A 19,067-nucleotide genomic window follows, 5' to 3' on the forward strand; every position below is an offset into this window, starting at 1 on the left:
CTTTAAAAAAAACAAAAAAAACAGGAAATCTTATAGTGATTTTGATGGCAATATACTCAGACTCACACATAATAAAAATGCATAGATGCTAAAGTAAAGTGTGTTATTATGAAGATTGGAGTCAAGATTCTTTTTACAAAACTTGGTATTGGGCTATTATAAAAAAAACAATTCCGGCCGTTTTAGTTGATAAATAGCCCTATTCCACTAACTGTGAGTCAGTAAAAATGAAGGGAAAGAGAAAGAAAAACACTGCAGTAAAAACAAGTCTGGCTGCCATTGCACTGCTGCATCTGAAACACTGCTGGTGGACATTACGACCGTGACCTGAATGTGTCGTGACTGCACAGAGCCAGATTGGACATACTGTATATTGGAGGCAGTGGACACTGCTTTCAGCCACTTAACTCCTGACTCTTCAGGTTGCATCTTGCTTTCATGGCATAACCAAAGAAAGATAAACACGACTGTGCTTCACATTGTAGCAGCAAGTCCAGTATCACTCCAAACCAGGCTGCTTTACAGTGCATTATCATGCAAATACACTAAACACTAACCAAGAAGTGCCTGCAATTACTTTAAAGGAGACATATCATGCTTATTTTCAGGTTCATACTTGTGTTTTGGGGTTTCTACTAGACCATGTTTACATGCTTTAATGTAAAAAAAATAAACCATTATTTTTCTCATACTATCTGTCCTGAATATACAGTATTCACTCTGTCCTAAATGCTCAGTTTTAGCACCCGTCTCTTTAAAACCCTGAAACGAAATGCCTTTGTCATGTTACGTTTGATGAACAATAAGTTAGCAGGAGTGAGAAACACAAGGCATTGTGTGGTCTTTAGATCAAGTAGCTAACGTTACATACGAGTAACGTTAGTACAGGGAGGAGTGACAGGCTGCGGCAGGAAGATGGGAAATAGTTTTAACATAGGGTGACCAAACGTCCTCTTTTGCCCGGACATGTCCACTTTTTACCTACTGTCCAGGTTTTTTTTTATAAATTCATGAAAATGTCCGGTTTTCAGATCACTCCATTTCTGATTCAACAGTGTTGTGACGTCAGGAGAATCTCAACGCTGATAGGCTTTCGCGACACAGCCTCATACGGATATCGCATATTGGCCTCATTCGCATCGCGATATTCATGTTGCCCGTTGCAATTTTGGGTCTATTTGCATGTTTGCATTGACTTCGTATGTAATTGCGCCATGCAAAACATTTGCTTCACATATTTAGTGCATACACAGCATAAGAGAGAAGCTTCCACTTCCAGCCACAAGTTAATGTGTGCAAGCCAACTAATTACATTAAAGGACAGCAATGGTGGCTACAGCAGCATGATGGATGAGCCAACACATAGAGGATGGTGTAATTTCCCTGTGAATGATTGATGAATGATAGAGAACAATAGTGGCAATGTCATATGCTATGTCAAAATTTTTCTTGGAAAAAACATACAACCAAAAACTACAACCCCTCAACAGCTGATAACACGAGGAAACCACTACTAACACAATAACATAAATCTGATGCCTGAGTGCAATTTTCAGATTAGTGAAACAGCTACTGCTGAATGGGACGGAAGTGATGAGGTGACATAATAGGGAGGTCCATATCTTGGTCCATATCACAGCTCTAATCTTTCCTGCCCTGTGGATCTCAATCACCAGGCGAAAGAGGGCTGGGAGGCATCCATCATGGTGACCTTTTCACTGCTGTGCTAGTAGTGCTTTGGATGGCACACGTGCAGGCAGCATGACCACATTTACAGTTGTCACCACAAATGTGTGATCCTTCTTGATCTATCCATACTGTATTACTACATCTATCTATCTATAAATCGCAGGAACGTCTGTCTGTCTGTCTGTTATGTGCATATCTCTCGAAACCGTTAGTCCGATGGATTTCACACTTGACAGGTGTCTTGCTACGGACACGAGAAAGTGCAGTGCCAAGTTTGACGACGTTTGGATTAGAAATGCAAAAGATATCGTTAAATATATATAGGTAAGAGAAGCACACATTGGCTTTTGCCGCTCTAGCCACTCCCCCTCTCACACTGTGGACCAGAGACAGAGAGCAGCTAAAATGTGAAATACACCTCAGACCCACAAAAATGTGCCTTGTGTCTTTGACTTTGACTAAATAAGTGGCAGACAGAGCGTGACAGGCGATCTAATAAAGCGAGACGTATGTGTGTCCGTGTTTGGGGTGTGTTTGGATGGGGAGACTTTTTTTCCTCCTATGTATTAAATTGCTGTGAGCTGGCAGAACATAACGTAATCTCGGAGATTATTCCTTCACAGCGCTGTGCAATGCGAGAAAATCTCAGAGCTGAAACAGGCAGGCATCAGTTTTCATCAAACTCACCCTGGGTCGGGTTAATTAAGTCTAGGCCTACTGCTAACTTACAACACCAATAACATTATCGTCGCCAAAATACCCCCGTGAATAAAATCCATACGTTAACCGTCAAGCCACTAAACCTGTATGGAAATTAACACCTCTGCTGAAGTGTTAAATTTGTTAACAATCGTATGACACAAGACAATTCTCTCTCCCTCTCGCTCTCTCTCTCTATATACACACAAACGGTCCGGTTCTGGTGTTTGATGAACGCAGATATGTGCTGTTTAGCTCGCATAACGGGCCGGATGGGTAGCGCACTGCCATGAGTCCATGAGGCTAATGTCTGATTACTCCACATTGTCATTGTGATATTTTGTAATTACATTCTGAATCTACAGCGTTCTCTGTCAGGTAAATACAGAAGTACAATGTCTTCCTCTGATGTAGAAGTAGCTGTTAACTTGCAGGAAAATGCAGTTTCTTATTGACAAACGTATGTAATTGTTGGCTCTAAAAATCAGTCAGCTCTAAAAAGGTTTTCCTCATATGTCTTTCTGATCTTCTGGTCATATCCTTCTGAAATTTGCCATTTTAGTTGGTGAGCATTCCTTCTGTAGTTTCTGTAGCACTAGGATTCATTCTCCGTGAATGGCTGCACAAAATATCATCTCAATCCGTCCAATAGTCATGAAATAGAAATTTCCGTCTTGCCCAAATTGGTGGAATGGACAACTGAACTACCGACTGACATTGTCATCTCTAGAGCCATGAATGGCTAAAACTGCAAGGCCACGGACGACTTCAGGCCCTTTTTAATCTTGTTTTATTGTGACTTTAACTTTTACTCCATTTTCTTCTATGTATGTGCCTTTATAGGTATTTATATGGAGGTTACCTTCATTCTTTCATGTTACTCTTTTGCAATATGACCTTGTTGGATAGTTCCATCATACTGTACAGCACATACACCCTGGCTTTACACACATTTACAAAGACATTTTCCAGGTATAAACCTTTAACTTAAGGAAGGTATTCACTACTGGGTGTGAATAGTATCCAATACTAGAGACTGTTTATTTTTACGTTTTTCGTTTATTTCACACGTAATCAATGTATCATTTGCCAGTATCCCAGTAACAATAAACAACAACAGATAGGCCTAATATACAATCCAAAAACTCAATTTACCAAAAACACAAAGTAAATAATACAAAATAAAGACATACTTAAACTAACATAAACAAATACTACAAACAATCAATGAACGATCCCAGCACAAACTGTAACATTTAAAGAATAATTAGCAATCATATGTTATGAGCAATTTTTCCTTTAGGCTTTTCTTGAAGATGGAGACAGACACTTTCAAGTTTTCCTCAAGCTCGTTCCAAATCTGCGGTCCCCTACAAACTATACTCGGGCTCGTACACTTTAACCGTCGTTTTTTGCCAGTAATTAGATATTTTTTCCTTGTGTCATAAGTGTACAGTGGACGATTTATTGGAATAAGCTCACACAAACGGTAGTTTAACCTATGGATAACCTGGAATATCATGCAGGCATTCTGAAAGACATTATATTTTCGGTAAGCCTTAATATGCTCAGACGACAAAATAGAGGACGAGTGGGGGTATTAGGCTCGGACCACGTTAATGCCCGTATGATTTTTTTCTGTAAAATCTGTAGGTTTTTCAAGTGGCTGGGAAAACTATTACACCATATGACATTACAATAGTTTAAATGAGGCTCAAACAACGTTTTGTATAAGGTGAGAAGTGCTGAGTGCGGGAGAAAATGTCTTAACTTAAAAATAACCCAACATATTAAGATAATTTTTTTGTTAGATGATCAATATGACATTTGAAATTTAAACATTCATCAATATAAACACCAAGGAATTTTTGGTATTTACTCTTTCAATAATTTGGTCATTTATTTTAAGACAAACATGCCGTTTTTCATTTCATTTTTGTTGGAATGAAACACAATGTAGTTTGTCTTTTTGATGTTAAGAGATAGTTTATTACACTGAGCTAGCTAGCTGCATGTGTTCAAACAGTAAAGGTAATTTTCTGTCAAAACACAAACAGTCAGGGAGAGCAGTTTGGTTGGAAATCAACCACCAGCTGAATTTGATGTTACTGGCTTATTTTGGCTGAAAGAAAATAAAGGTTTTTGTAGAGGGAGGGAATAATTGGTATAAGAAGTGGTATATTTGTTTTTGTGTCAAACACATTGCATGTCAGTTATGATGGGAGTCTGTGTTAGTGGGGTGTGCTGTTGACTGACACGAGAACTTGGGGATCTGGTTGGGTTGTTTTTTTTTAATAGCAGACCTGACATTAATGAATGTGTAAGTGCATGATTATATGTGGTTTCTAAGACTTGCATCATGAGCAGGGAAGTTACAAAAATATGAAGCATTTGGCCATAATGCTCTAGTTCATGGATGTGCTGCATGTTGGCCTTTCTGTTGATCTATGTAGGAATTACATTTTATGTGATAAACTTATATAGAGTAAAATGGTCAGTTTGTCCAATACAAAGGACTTCTTTAGCCTTCTATCATCCATTTCTTTATCTGAAATATCAATATTTAGATAAATGCAGCAAGCTAGTCTTTTGAAGATTTTGATTATTCAAAAATAATTACAAATAGCAATTAGAAAATAATTAACTTTGATCCTTTGCTTTTTGCCTGAAAACTGGATGGACTGTAAAAAATACAAATCCTTTTTTGAGGACAATTCTCAGCACAGTTTTTATCATTCTATTGTGATTCTGGCTGTGATGGACAATAGTCTATTATACTGACTGACCTTCACTAAGCCCATTGTATTATTCCTGTATCGACAAAACCCTCAGCAAGGTTTGCTGCCTGAAGCTGAGAAGGTTCTTATAAGATACTGAATCTTTGTTATCGGTACGACAGTTACAGGAACCGGATAATACTTTGCATGGTATTAGGTGACCTAAAGGGACAGCATTTTTCTGTGCAGGTGGAATCGGTCAATGATGAATGGTGTTTAGTGCAGATGCCCGTTTGTCCTTCATCCTCCCAGTTAGAGGAGAAATAAGTCATTTTTTAAAACATTCTAATGAAGATTTGCCCCATGGAGTGGACTGTGACATTACATTTTCAATCCATATGTATTTTTATTTTTTATTTTAGAGGTCCTGGGTCTTTGTCCATCCAATATATAAATGTATTACTGTATGACACTGAGCAGATTTGAATATCTGTGTAAACACGGTTACAAATAGTGTCTCATTTCCATATAAATTGGGTAATAAGGGCCCATGCAAGTTGCATTATAAAACAACTTTTCTGTTTCTTTCCTACTTATTTTTTACTTAGTGAAGGTATCTACCCCTGCTTGTATACAGCACATACACGTGTGTGTTCATGTATCTGTCTTTACAACATCAATGTGAAGCATTAAAGTATGTATCAGTTTAACAATAACCAGCCACATACAGTGCAGGCACAAGAATGGACAAATGATTCCAATTGACCTCCTGCTCGTGTCTCTGTGGCTTTGGTCTCTTTCCTGCATGTTCACAATGATTAAGTGTGATCAAATGTAAAAATGGTTAGCCTCTGTGTCGAGCAAAAGGTTCCACTCAAAGAAAAAAAAAAAGTGAAGTGCCACCTGCAAATCAATGACAGAGTCTCTCAAGCTCCTTGGCCTTAGAAAACTAAATGTGCTTTGTTAAAGCACATCCACAGACATTCCAGAATATACAACAAGGGCAGTTTGTTCAGTACTTACAAACTACTAAATCAACATAAGCAAAAAAAATATATATACTTTTGTTCCTTGTTGCAGGAAGTTTTTTTTTCAAATTGAAAACTCAATAGGTACATTCATTGCAAAGTGTGAAAAAACAGGTTTATATAGCGCTTTTATCCAAAGAGCTTCACACACACACACACACACAAGTCATTATGATAATGTCAAGTCAATAACGTTGCATGTGCAAGATTTTTTATTTTCTGTTCTCTTATCTGCATTGTAAATGAAGAGCTGGAGAAAGTCAAAACATGAGAAAAGATTTCGAGATGGAGACGTGTTTCTGACTCGGCGAGGGTGTCAGTGTTTGTCTTTTAGTGGATAGAGAAAGGCAACAGGAGAGAGGCAAGCTTCTGGCTCTTACTCTGACAACGTGATGTTGGCTTATAGTAATTCTGCTATTTTAGGGTAATTAGGACATAGGGGAATTGTTTGGAAGAAAACAGTCTTCTGCACACAAAGGCTTGCCCACATTTCGTCATGCTATCCTCTCATCAAGGGCTCTCGGCAGTACAGCCGTATTAATGAGTGGTGTGAGATTCCTCATAGAGTGACCGAGTGCTAACCAATACGTATGCAACATCAGTGTCTTTGAGGTGAAATGGCTTTAGGCTACTGGCACAAGTTTAGCATCACCCCGACACTTGGCATCAATTTATTGAGCGCCGCTATTTGTTGGGCTTTTGTCTCAACCAACAGCGCATCAGTCCTCCTACGCCACGTCTCTTCCTCGGTCACTCCCTTTTCCTTCTCATTCTCCCTCTCTGAGTAGATTAGATGATACTCCCCCTTGCTGATTGAATCCAGAGAACCATAACCTTCCCGTCAGCAAGGTAAGACACCCTAGAGCTCCCAGTATGAGTGTTAGTGTGTTGCTAAAGGCTTGGAATAAGAATAACAGGGTTCTAATTAGTGCTGTTCACTCTGCAAACATGCCTATAATCCGCCCCAAGGAAAATGATTACAGTATGTAATTCTGTGAACTATAACACAAACTACAATGTCTCTCTGTATATCTACGTTTCACTTCTACATTAGTCTAATTGAATTATTTAAAGAAAATACTCTGGTGGCAGTGATGAACTAAAACGGATAAGAAAGCTTTAGTACAAACACTCGTCCATCTCTGTATGGATAAACGCTTATCCATGTCGCTTACAGGCAAACACACAAACCAACACACACAGATTTCTGCAGATGCACACATGCATACATATTTCTATGTGTGGGAAGGGATTGTCTGCTTCGTGCTCAATTCATTGATGTATGAATGACCATGTGCACGTGTGTGTGTGCATGGGTGTCAAATCTGATCTTGTCCCAACATTGTCAACAGATGGTTACACACACACACACACACACACACACACACACACACACACACACACACACACACACACACACACACACACACACACACACACACACACACACACACACACACACACAACACACACAGCAGCATGGAAACTTAAGTCCTAGGAGCCACACCTCCTGGCCACATGGGGGAATCTCTAAAATATACATCAGAAGGCTGGATTTCTGACAGCCATTTATAAATCTTTTTGATGGAAGGTTTAAAGGGCCCCCTTTGAACTGCTTCGATTTTTAATTAAAGGCCAACAAACAAAATTGAAATAATAAATTCTCTGTTAAGCAGTGGCATGTGGCACCCTAAGGAGGTATCAAAAGCCAGGATAACAAGGCAAACTTGTTTTGTCTTATTTGCTTCTGCAATATCAACAACTGTTATATACCTTAACTGAAACTGTTTTGACAATGTAACATAGTGTGTGCCTTGTAAATTTGTGTTATAGAATGTTGCATTACAGGGCATAAATAATGTGCAGAGAAGTGTGCTAATGTTTAACATAATCCTACCTTGTCGAACATCTCTGGGTGCTATGGCGATTGCTTCATTGGAATGCAGCTCAGTGACGCAGCAATCATCGGGAACGAGCGAACCATTGCTGAAACTGTGGGGCGTCTCGGGGAGCAACGGAACAGGTGGTGCCATGATGTTGTGGTTTGGACAGATACATCCCGTCTGGGTCATCCCACAACCATCTCCGTCAGAATCCTCCTGGTCTCCATTGTGCCCTGTGCGTAAACACTCCTCAAACCATCGGCAGAGCACGCCGCAGGTAAACTGACTGGAGTTCTCGTTGTTAATGAGTAACACTTCTACCAGTCTCAGCTCCAGCAATTCCTTAGAAACCTGAGGCTCATCCGCAGCTGGGTGTCTCGCTAGACATAGTTGGACGAAGTTCTTATCAAACTGTAGGAAGGAGTACGGTCCCTCTGTGTTGGATTGGCTGCCACAAAGATCAATGACTTCCTGATCCCTGGCAGCAGCGGTCTGTAAGTGAAGGGGACAGCTTTGATTGGCCAGGTGGTGGTCAAGGGAGAGGAGCATGGGGGAGTGTGTCCGGCAGATGATAGGGTGGCGGGTGAAGCGGAGGTAGAGGGAGTACTTGGTGGGATCGGGGTTTTCCAGGGACCAGGAACAGCCCGGCGCCCGGGAGGGAAATAGCTCCCTTAGGGAGAAAGAGCCGTAGAGCACCCCAGCTACAAGGCTGGAGCATGGCGAGGAGACGGGCGAGGGGGACCCCTCTGCCCCGGTGCTGGGGACGCCGTCGGCAGCCCCACGGGCAGCCTCAGCCAGGGCAGAGAGAGGAGCTAGAGCGAGGGCAGACAAGGCAGCCAGGGCCCCAGCCACAGCCAGGAGAGAGGACAGCACAGACAGACACACCCCACCAGCAGTGTTCATCCTATGACATTCGTCCTGCAGGGGAAGAGAGAAGAGAGGAGGATGGGGAGAGAGGGGGATGTACATCAGGAAATATCTTTAAACACAACCTGTGAAAACCACGGGCAAAAGAAGAACTGAACAATATTCCTGTTGACCAAAGAAGCATGTCTGGTTGGAAATATTTATAGACAGGTTTCTGCCTTTGCCTCAGAGTATAACATAACCAAGTTTATGGCAGCAGTTTTTCTTCAAACGCACACTTACACATGCACTGCCAAAAACAGAAACACATCCCTGCTGGGCTGATTAAAAGGGTTGATGACTTGGCTTTTGAGACATGCACTGTGGGGCCTGCTCTACCCTTTCCTGCTGATACGCGCACACAAACACACAAGAACACACACGAACACACACACACACACACACACAAGAACACACAACACACGCCTGCTGAGCAGCTCCCCCAAGGCTCTGGCAAACCATTACCATCACCGACACAGTAAGGGTTCCCCGACAGCCTGATTTTGACTCACACAATACACACACACTCCTGACAACAAAAAAACTACTTCAATACCCACTACATTTTTGTCTGCTGTTTGTGTCTGCTCCATCACCTGAGAGTTTCAAGTGGTTTTGCATAAATGCGGTTTGAGTAGGATGTGTGGGAGATGGGAAATGTTCGCACCACTCTACCTGTAACCTTATGGTATGATACCCAGACAACTGAAATTCAACAAATGCTTCCTTGCAACACATCCTTTTGAGAAAGAGATGCAACTTTATACTGTAATATCAGTGTTGATTTGAGTTGTTGATTTCATCAACAATTTTGTAAAACTTTACAAAACTACTGCACACTATCACAAAACAAGAAGCTTCCAGTTACAAATAACTATGTTTGTCAAAGAAAATATTGCAAAAACACAACAGTTGGGTAATTGTATGGAGGGCTATGATCTGATGTGATATGATAGGAAAGAAAGCCAAAGACACACAGGAGGAATATGACAGAGGTTCATCTCCTTTTTTTTATTTTTTTTTTTTTTTTTTTTTTTTTTTTTTTTTATTAAAATTTTTTTTTTTTATTTTTTTTTTTTTATTTTTTTTTTATATTTTTTTTTTTTTTTTTTTTTTTTTTTTTTTTTTTTTTTTTTTTTTTAAATTTTTTTTAATTTTTTATTTTTTTTAAATGTTTTTTTGTTTTTTTTTTTTTTTTTTTTTTTAAAGTGAGTGTTAAATTAATGAGTGTTTTTTTTTTTTTATGTTTTTTTTTTTTTTTAAAAAATAAGTTTTTAAAAAATTAAAAAAAAAATTATTTTTTTTTTTTAAAAATTTTTTTTTTTTTTTATTATTTTTTTTTTTTTAAAATTTTTTTTTTTTTTTTGGGAAGCGAGGGGGGAAATTAGCGACGTTTCGCCAGCCACTCCAAAGTCGCTGTCGGTGTGGCGAGTTCGGGAATTAGCCTCGTTAAATTCCACTCCTCCCACTTAATTTGATCGTCATTGAGGACCTTGCAATTTGCCACAATCGTTTCCGAAGAACGGGGTCGCCCTGCCATTGTTTCGCTTGTAAATAATGCACATTTGCAGCAACATTGATTACTTACTATAAAACACCTGTTAAACAGCACAGGTGGTTTACAAGGTTCATAATTAAAGACATTGTATGGGGAATTTGTGACACTGAACTGCACGTATACCATCAAGGTATCAAACAGAATTAAATTTCACGCAAGCATGTGGGAAATGCCATTCATAAAATGTTTACAAAAAATATGTTAGACAGTGAAATATAGCTATAGCGTTTCAATTTGCATTGTGCTCCCACTAGCTAACAATGGTGGAATGTGTGACTGCTAGAGCTTTTTTTATTCTTCCCATTTTCCTGATATGGCATGGACGTGAATGTGGCAATATATGAGTTGCAATACAATGTAACGTTACTACATTCAAACTAACATACTGTAAGTAGTGACTGCCTGGTAGCCATTACATTTAGTGCTAACTTATTGTCCCGGCTAGCTATCTAGCTATCTATCTAAACATGCTAAAAAGTTGCTAAGCTATTGTGAGTATACTGTACAGCTTTGAAGTAGAAGAGGTTTCTGTTACATTAATGAAAATGTGGAAGCAAATAAAATAGGCATTCCACTTTTCCTCACAATAGTGCTAAACTCACCTGCACCCAGGAAGAGCACACCAATTTCTCCTGGTCTTGCCTAATCAAATTGGTCCGCCTGGTAGCTATAGCACCAAGGTTACTAAACAGGCCCGGACTGGCTAATCGGGAGCACCGGGAGAATTCCCGTTGGGCCGGTCTGGTTGTTTGGTTGGAGGGCCGGTGTTCAGGTATGGCACTGGGTTGAAATCATAGTTGAATATTATGGATGCTGTCCCTATGCTGCCTGCACTCGCAGCCCACTTTTTGTATTTACAGTATTTATTTTTTCTTGCAGCCCACTCGCAGAGTGCAGCCTGGTTAATGATGACCTATTTATGTTCGGAGTCCTCCGACGGCAGCACCTTGCTAAAAAAAAAAAAAAAAACGTCATCGTACACAAGTCACTGATGCTTGTTGGAGGATGCTACCGCGAGCAAAAAGAAGCTGTTTTAAACGGGTAATAGAAAGCGCAAAACGGCACTGAAAAAGCGTCAATTTAAAAAGTAGAGCTCTAGAAAGTGACGCGGCCAGATGAACTTTTTCTATTTTTAGCAAAACGCCAAATGAAGACGTTGAGACGAGTAAGCTAAGTTAGTTAGGAAAAGTGCCTGCAAACCAGCGTTTATGTATATGAATCAAACTTGTTCTTGTAGCTCCGCAGCAGCAGCTAGTAGGCCTACTAGTCCAGTTTGCTGCTAACAGTGACAATGAAGAGCCAGTAAGGTTACCAAGCAGCAGCTATATGAGCCCAGAACTCCAGTTTGGGCAGGTAGGGTTGATCATTGACTGAGTATTATAATAATTAATAAGAGTGTGGTGTTGACCTGCTCTATATGAAAAATGCCCTGGGATAATTAATGATGCCAGATGATTCGGCATTACCATAATGACACTGACTTGACTTGATCAGAAAGCTTTGTAAAAAGGAGAGATTTGTGCTGAGAATTATGACAATTTATAATATGTGATTTAGTGTCAGAAGCAGAGCCAGTAGTGTGCATTAGGGATAGCTGCTGTCAGTGTGTATGGTACATCTACTGTAAGCTGTTGTATCACAGTGTGTGAACAAGCAAACATGATCAGATTAGCTAAAATATAATCACTTTTTATGCCCAAATATTACTTGTGACCCATTATGAAAGTTGTATGAAATATTCAAAGGAAAAAATAGATTATGGTGTCATTAGAAAGTGCAATACAATGTATCTTGTTCTTTATTTAATCTGTGATTACTTATTTGCACAGAAACAAATTATGATATTGTTCAACATCATTGGGTTGTTGTTAAGATGTTAACTTTTCTAATAAATCTACATTGTTAGGCAACACTTGGAAATAGTGATATTTTACAAAATACACCGAATTACAAGGATGTAGAGGACAGGGCGCTATTGCAGACTTATATACTAAGGTTTTGTTTAAATTTTGTTAATATAGTCATTCGTGAAGTAAAGTGGGCCAGTCTAAGGCATGAAAATCCAGGGCTGAAAATGAGTCCCAATCCAGCCCTGTATACTAAACATGTGACACAGCCTCTATATGAAGCATGTTTGTGCTTTTAGAGCATGAACTCCACTTCCCTAAGACCTAGGTTAATGAAACAGCAGTAGCCTGTACTACACAGAAGTCTGTTAATGCTCTCCAGCATTGGACGCGTAGTTCACAGGGTCTAGGTAAGAGGCTAGGAACTGTGCTTGGCTCACCACGTCAAGAGGTGACCCCACATAAGTTGGACAGTAAGAGGCACTTGGGCTTATAAGAGGTTGTGGTGCACTTAATAAAAGCAGTAGAAACGCATGAAAGGCAGACAGAGAGGGCGATACAACGCAGGAGAGATCATGGAGGAGATGATGGATGTTGGAGTGAGCAAGGCATTATTGCAATTATACTGGAATTGTAAAAATAGGCGCAAAATTTGCATCATTCACCATGAAAAATAAACAATCACAATCACTAGCTTTTAAGCATTATGCTGATGCCAACAATGCAGAAAATGTTACTGCCATGCTCAAGGATTATTTACCTACATTAATTTGGTTGGAATACTCCAGGGACTGCACAAAAAAAACACACACTCTATACTACTGTATATTAGACCACACTAGTCCCTTACGCTTATCAGGCCGTATTTACTTTGGGAGAGGTTGGTGGTAGTAGTGAGTAGTAACCATAGCAACACCTTATGTTCTGACCTGGACATGTATTTTTCTAGTTTCTGATGTTTCTCCTGCTTTTCGTTTTCCATCACTGGGTGTTCCTACACAGGATTCTCACCTGCTGATTTTTCACACGGCAAATATGACATGAAAGGTTTTTAAACAGTGTTGGCTCTGGCTGCTGTGACACTTTGACAAATGAGTGGCATACTAGGGAAGGGTAATGTAGCATATTTTGAAATATGCTCAAGGACATCATACTGTCTGGCATATGATGGGGTTATAGACTATGCCACTTTAACCAGTCAGACTTTCAAACAAATATGCTGTGATACAACATCTATACAGCCAGTGACACATGTCCCGCTAACAATGTGTCACTGAACTGTTGAATCCAGGAATTCACTATGATTGTAATGCAGTATGAATCTATAGTAAAGAATAGGACGAATAGCATTTCTAGTTTCCCCATGCAACTAGGCTTATAGATAGCATGTCTATGCTTTAAGAACAATTTTGTATTTTTTAATTTAGACTGTACAAAGAATAGAAGTTTATCTAGTCACAGACCCATCACAAGTGAAGATAAATAGCATTAAAGACCAAACCATGCATAGGTAAAACCTTGAGCACATTTAACGGATGAGAAGAAGTCAGAAGCGTTAAGCAAATTGTTTTTGGGACAATGAACAATGAATATTCATAGACCCACAGTCTGTGCAAGAGTAGGCCCTAAAGTGCTGTCTTCATGAGGCCATTCTGTCCCACTTCACTCTAAAACAGCACTTTACTGTGGGCAACCATAAATATTAATTAGCTTTGATGTCTTCCTTCCCCCTTCCACCTTGACATTAATGTTATCACCAAGGATAGCAAAATATGTATATCCCTCACTCCCTGCCTCTCTTTCCTCTCGGCTCCGTCTTCATTCTTTTATGCAATGAAGTGACAATGTGACTCATCTCGTTGTCCTCACTCTAAAACTCATCTAAAAGAGAACAGTGCTGTGAACTAACTAATAGCACAGCACGGAAAGTATCACTGTCCCAGTGGTGGAAGAAGTATTCAGATCCTTTGCTTAAGTAAAAGTTCTAATACCACACTATATAAATACTCTGTTACAAGTAAATGTCTTGCATTAAAAATGTTACTTAAAAAGGTCCCATGGCATGAAAATTTCACTTTATGAGTTTTTTTTTTTTAACATTAATATGCGTTCCCCCAGCCTGCCTGTGGTCCCCCAGGGCTAGAAATGGCGATAGGTGTAAACCGAGCCCTGGGTATCCTGCTCTGCCTTTGAGAAAATGAAAGCTCAGATGGGCCGATCTGGAATCTTGCTCCTTATGAGGTCACCAAGGCTGAATTTCGGGAAAGAGACTTCAGATACAGTATTAGGGGACCACTAAGGCCTATATAAAAGCATCCAAAAAGTAGCATGTCATGGGACCTTTAAGTAAAAGTACGTAAGTATCGTTTAGGCCTAAATATTGTTGGGCAGTTTGATTTGTAATAAAACATCGTATTTTGTGTGCAAAAATCTTAATTTAGTAACTAAAGCTGTCAGGTTAATGTAGTGGAGAAAAACAAGCACTATTTCCTTCTGAAATGTAGTGGAGTAGAAGGAAATAGTGGCGTGAAAAGAAAAGACTCAAGTAAAGTACAAGTACCTCAAATTTGTAGTTAAATACAGTACTTGATTAAATGTAGTTATATTCCGCCACTGCACTGTCCCCAAATAAGGGATAATTTCACAAAATATTCATGATTCCTTTTATAGCGTCACTTTTAATGTCTGCTATAGATGTACATGTACAGAAGAAACTTTTTAAAACTTTGTTGCAAGTCAAAACAGGAAGTTCGCTTGCAATAAAACTGCAAAAGAAGGGACCTTTCTCTACTCATTTATTCAGCATTCGAGCAGTCTCTGGGATAAAATTATGATTATATTTGTTTCTCCTCACACATTGGGACCCTCTACATTCTCCCTGATGGTAAAAGCAAATGGGAACTATCACCAATTATATTATTATCCATCTGCATGTCTCTGGAAGCCCCACAGTCTTGGTACACATGCTGGAAAAGCTTCATTTCTAACTGCATTGAAATGCCACTGTAACGTGCTATGAAACCACAAACCGACGCACTAGGGAAGGACTGAATTAGAAATACCCACAGACTATGTTTAAGGACCTCATCCGTGGAAGAGAATAAATGCACCGCTGAACTCACACTGTTAACTGCTGCTACTAATCAGATCACTGTCATTTTTGCCTTGTAATTTTCAATTGCTCTTGCAAATTTTCTATTTTTACTTCTATTTTTATTTATTCACCTAATTTATTTCGAACCTTCTCTACTTATCTGAACTTACTCCTGTCCCTGTGCTGCTGCAACAATCTGATTTGCCCTGTGGGGGATCAATAAAATCTTATCACAATCAGAATGTGAATAAAGTTGTTTGTGAAAAAAAAAGAAAATACACACTTAGCAATGGAAAAAAAGTCTGTATTAACACAAAATGTCACCATTATTTAAGAATCATTAGAAATCAGACTTTTCCCACAGAGGCAACATGTATAACTAATGAATATAGTGGTCCTGAGGTTGTCATTGGGGAAGCTTCAAGCGTCATCCCTTTCAGCTTGGGTAGTGAGTACATGAAAGGCTGCTTATCACATTCTCCAATATACAGCAGGCATTTCTGCTTACTCACACAGTAAAATTGTAAAAAGTGTATCTATTCTTAGGCCTTGTCCAGACCAACATCCGCAGCACACACATTCATTTCAATGAGACCACTACGCTGGCACAGTCAGGATCCTGATTCAGAGTGCGACGGCAAAAAAGTCAAAAAAGCTAAACCTGTGGCGGCCTCTAGCTCACCCCGTAAGAGCGTTCGCCCCGTGTTGGCTGAGTCTTGCAGCGGCGCAGGATTCAAATCAGACTTGCTGCGTATCATCCCCCATCTCTCTCCCCCTTTCAAGTCTATCCACTGTCACTTCATAATAAAGTGAAAAAGCCCCCAAAAAAAATCATCTAAAAAAAAAAAAAGAAAAGCTAGCTGGTGGCCTGGAGGTTTAAGGCACTAAAAGTAACCACGTTATTCTCTCCCCCGATTTTCTGTTAGCTTTTCACTAGAAACTTTCTAATGGGGCGGTTCTGACTCAGCAGGTAATGTGGCTTCTCTATTAATCACAGAGTTGTTAGTTTGATCCTGCTTTTAAAGGAACACGCTGACTTATTGGGAATTTAGCTTATTCACCGTAACCCCCAGAGTAAGACAAGTCGATACATGCCCTTCTCATCTCCGTGCGTTCTGTAACGCTGTCTGACGGCTCCAGCGGCATCAGGCCAGCAGAACAGGCAGGTGAATGGTTCCAACTAGCCTACTGCTCCGAATAAGTGACAAAATAACGCCAACATTTTCCTATTTACATGTTGTGATTTGTAGAGTCACAGCGTGTACAAAAAACAATGTAACATGTAAACAACCGTAAACAAACCGGGAACTGTATTCACAGGCGGAAGAATATAGTACTTGGGCGGAGTGATATGCTCGCAGCAAGCCTGTCTGAGAATATAGTTCCCGGTTTGTTTACTGTTAGAAGATGGCTGTGTCTCATGTTACGTTGTTTTTTGTACACGCTGTGACTCTACAAATCACAACATGTAAACAGGAACATGTTGGCGTTATTTTGTCACAATTCGGAACAGTAGGCTAGTTGGAACCAGTTACCTGCAGGATCTGTGCTGGGCTAAGCTAATGCTGGAGCCGTCAGACAGTGTTACAGCACGCACGGAGGTGAGAAGGGTATGTATCGACTTGTCTTACTCTGGGGGTTACGGTGAATAAGCTAAATTTCCAATAAGTCGGCGTGTTCCTTTAAGTGTTTTGCCATGTGATAAGCTTTCAAACTCATGCATCAATAGCTTAAACCTGCCTTCCTGATCGCATTTCATGGTCTCACTGGTACCTGAACCAATATGCCCCAGCCAACTTAGCCCAGTGTGTTTTTGTTATATGCAATTTCATTATTTGGCAGCTGTACAGAACAAACTGATTTAAAGTGCACTGGCTATCTTGCATACCCACTTGTCATTTTGGCTGTATGAAATGCCAGCGGCAAAGAGAGCATACAGTACTAGAGTAGAGAATATTAGTAATCATACAGTCATATTAAAGAAAATGCTTATGGCACTGCTTTACCAAGAGTGGTCATTATTTAAGAATGGACTGTATGGGGCTTTCCATGAGTAGCTTTTCATGCACTGAAACAACAGTATTTTCCAGTTAACTGTCTTGTTCTGGTGGAATAATAGAGTGGAATTGGTTGTGGGCAACAGACTTAACAGTATCCCTGGGTAGGGTGCTTCTGTTTTGGGAAATTAATTTCGGGAGCGATGCATGGAGAATCATGACAGCCCGGCTTATCTCCTTCTCTTTCCCCCTATCTGTCTCTTAGTGCTGTACATCTAAGTGCGCTGTGGTAGAGAATGGCATTGTCTTATTTATTGATGTGGAGTATTTCTCTCATTTGCGGGCCTCAGCGGAGATCAGCATGTGGTCCTTGTATGAACACACACACACACACACACACAACACAAATGCTAACTCGAAATGCAAGACTGTATCCTGACGTCAAGGAGTTTCTTTCTAGTACTGATTATGGAGTCATGAAATGTTCCTCTCTCTGCCTTCCAGCATAAAATCCTCATCTCTGCCCCTTCTCATCTTTGGCTTCACCCCCTTGGAAATCTCAGCCTTTCTCTAAGTCAAACTTGATTTATTTGCCCACATCTACACGCATCAATGTGTGCTCCGTCTTTCATCTCGATAAGATCTTTTGGCTGTAAACTAGTATGAAGAACCAATGTTGTTCAACTAATTTAGCCCGGCTGACATTTTAGAAGTCAGTATTCTGTTTGTCCTTTTATCAAGCCCACTCCAGTGCGCCATCAAGTCAGTGCTTTTAACTTTGCCTTATCAGTTATTCACAAATGGCAGACAAGCTGAGAGGATATCGTGCTGTGAAAAGAGACGGCAGTACTAAGCCCCTCAATCACAGCAAAGGCCATTTTGTCTTCGGGGTATGGCATATGCTACACACATACACACAAAAAAACACCCATGCACTCATACATATTCATACGTTCACATCCGCTTGACATGTGACATGTGTGCAGATGAAAGAACAGAGTGAAAATCATAAGTTTGTGATGAGTAGGGAATTCATTATGTATTATTAAAATCAGGTAGAGGTGTGGGTCAACAGATGACATACAGGTGTTTTAAAGGAGAAAAAAACTGTATGACACTTTAACAGTTTTCAAGACATGTGATGGAGGGTTGGGATATCATTGTCCAGTTTGAATGCAGAAACAAGCAGCCACAATAGTCCAGAATACAATGGCGACACAGTTCAATCTTTGTGGCTTTGTCTGTGAAATATACGGCCGTCTTTGATGGGTTCTATGGTATGTTACAGTATGTTACCAATAAACCGGGCGGAACAAAAAAGCATGGAACTTGAAGGCCACAGTGCAGCATGTGGATGGTGTGCAAGGTGAACGCACCAGAATGGATGGAAGTTGTAGTTTATCTTCAAAGACGGCATCATAGCTCTTCAAGATGAAAGTAAAATATTTTGTCAATCAACAGAGACTTAGAGAGTAGAGCACCGAACTCCAGAACAAGCCGGTCAACCAGCACGAGCTGTACGACGTTACAAAACATCAGCCTTTAATTGGGCGAAGACAAATAATCCATCCATAGTTTCATTTCCAAAGCACTGTGCCCATATCGAGTTGTGGATAACAATGAGTTCCACTGATATTAGCGCTGTAGCA

The 19,067-nt window shown here is 40.0% G+C and overlaps 1 protein-coding gene across 3 annotated transcripts in view; it reads right to left on the reverse strand.

Annotated features, from left to right (window-relative positions):
* The window catches only part of adgrb2 (adhesion G protein-coupled receptor B2), a 292,014-nt gene that overhangs the window by 156,552 nt on the left and 116,395 nt on the right, over positions 1–19,067 (reverse strand). For all 3 annotated transcript variants that reach the window (XM_039819389.1, XM_039819387.1, XM_039819388.1), the window contains exon 2: positions 8,031–8,934. In XM_039819389.1, the coding sequence (XP_039675323.1) occupies positions 8,031–8,919 (889 nt within the window). In that variant the 5' untranslated portion in view covers positions 8,920–8,934. The remainder of the gene's footprint in view (positions 1–8,030; positions 8,935–19,067) is intronic.

Source organism: Perca fluviatilis, chromosome 13 (genome assembly GCF_010015445.1).
Source record: "Perca fluviatilis chromosome 13, GENO_Pfluv_1.0, whole genome shotgun sequence".
NCBI lineage: Eukaryota > Metazoa > Chordata > Actinopteri > Perciformes > Percidae > Perca > Perca fluviatilis.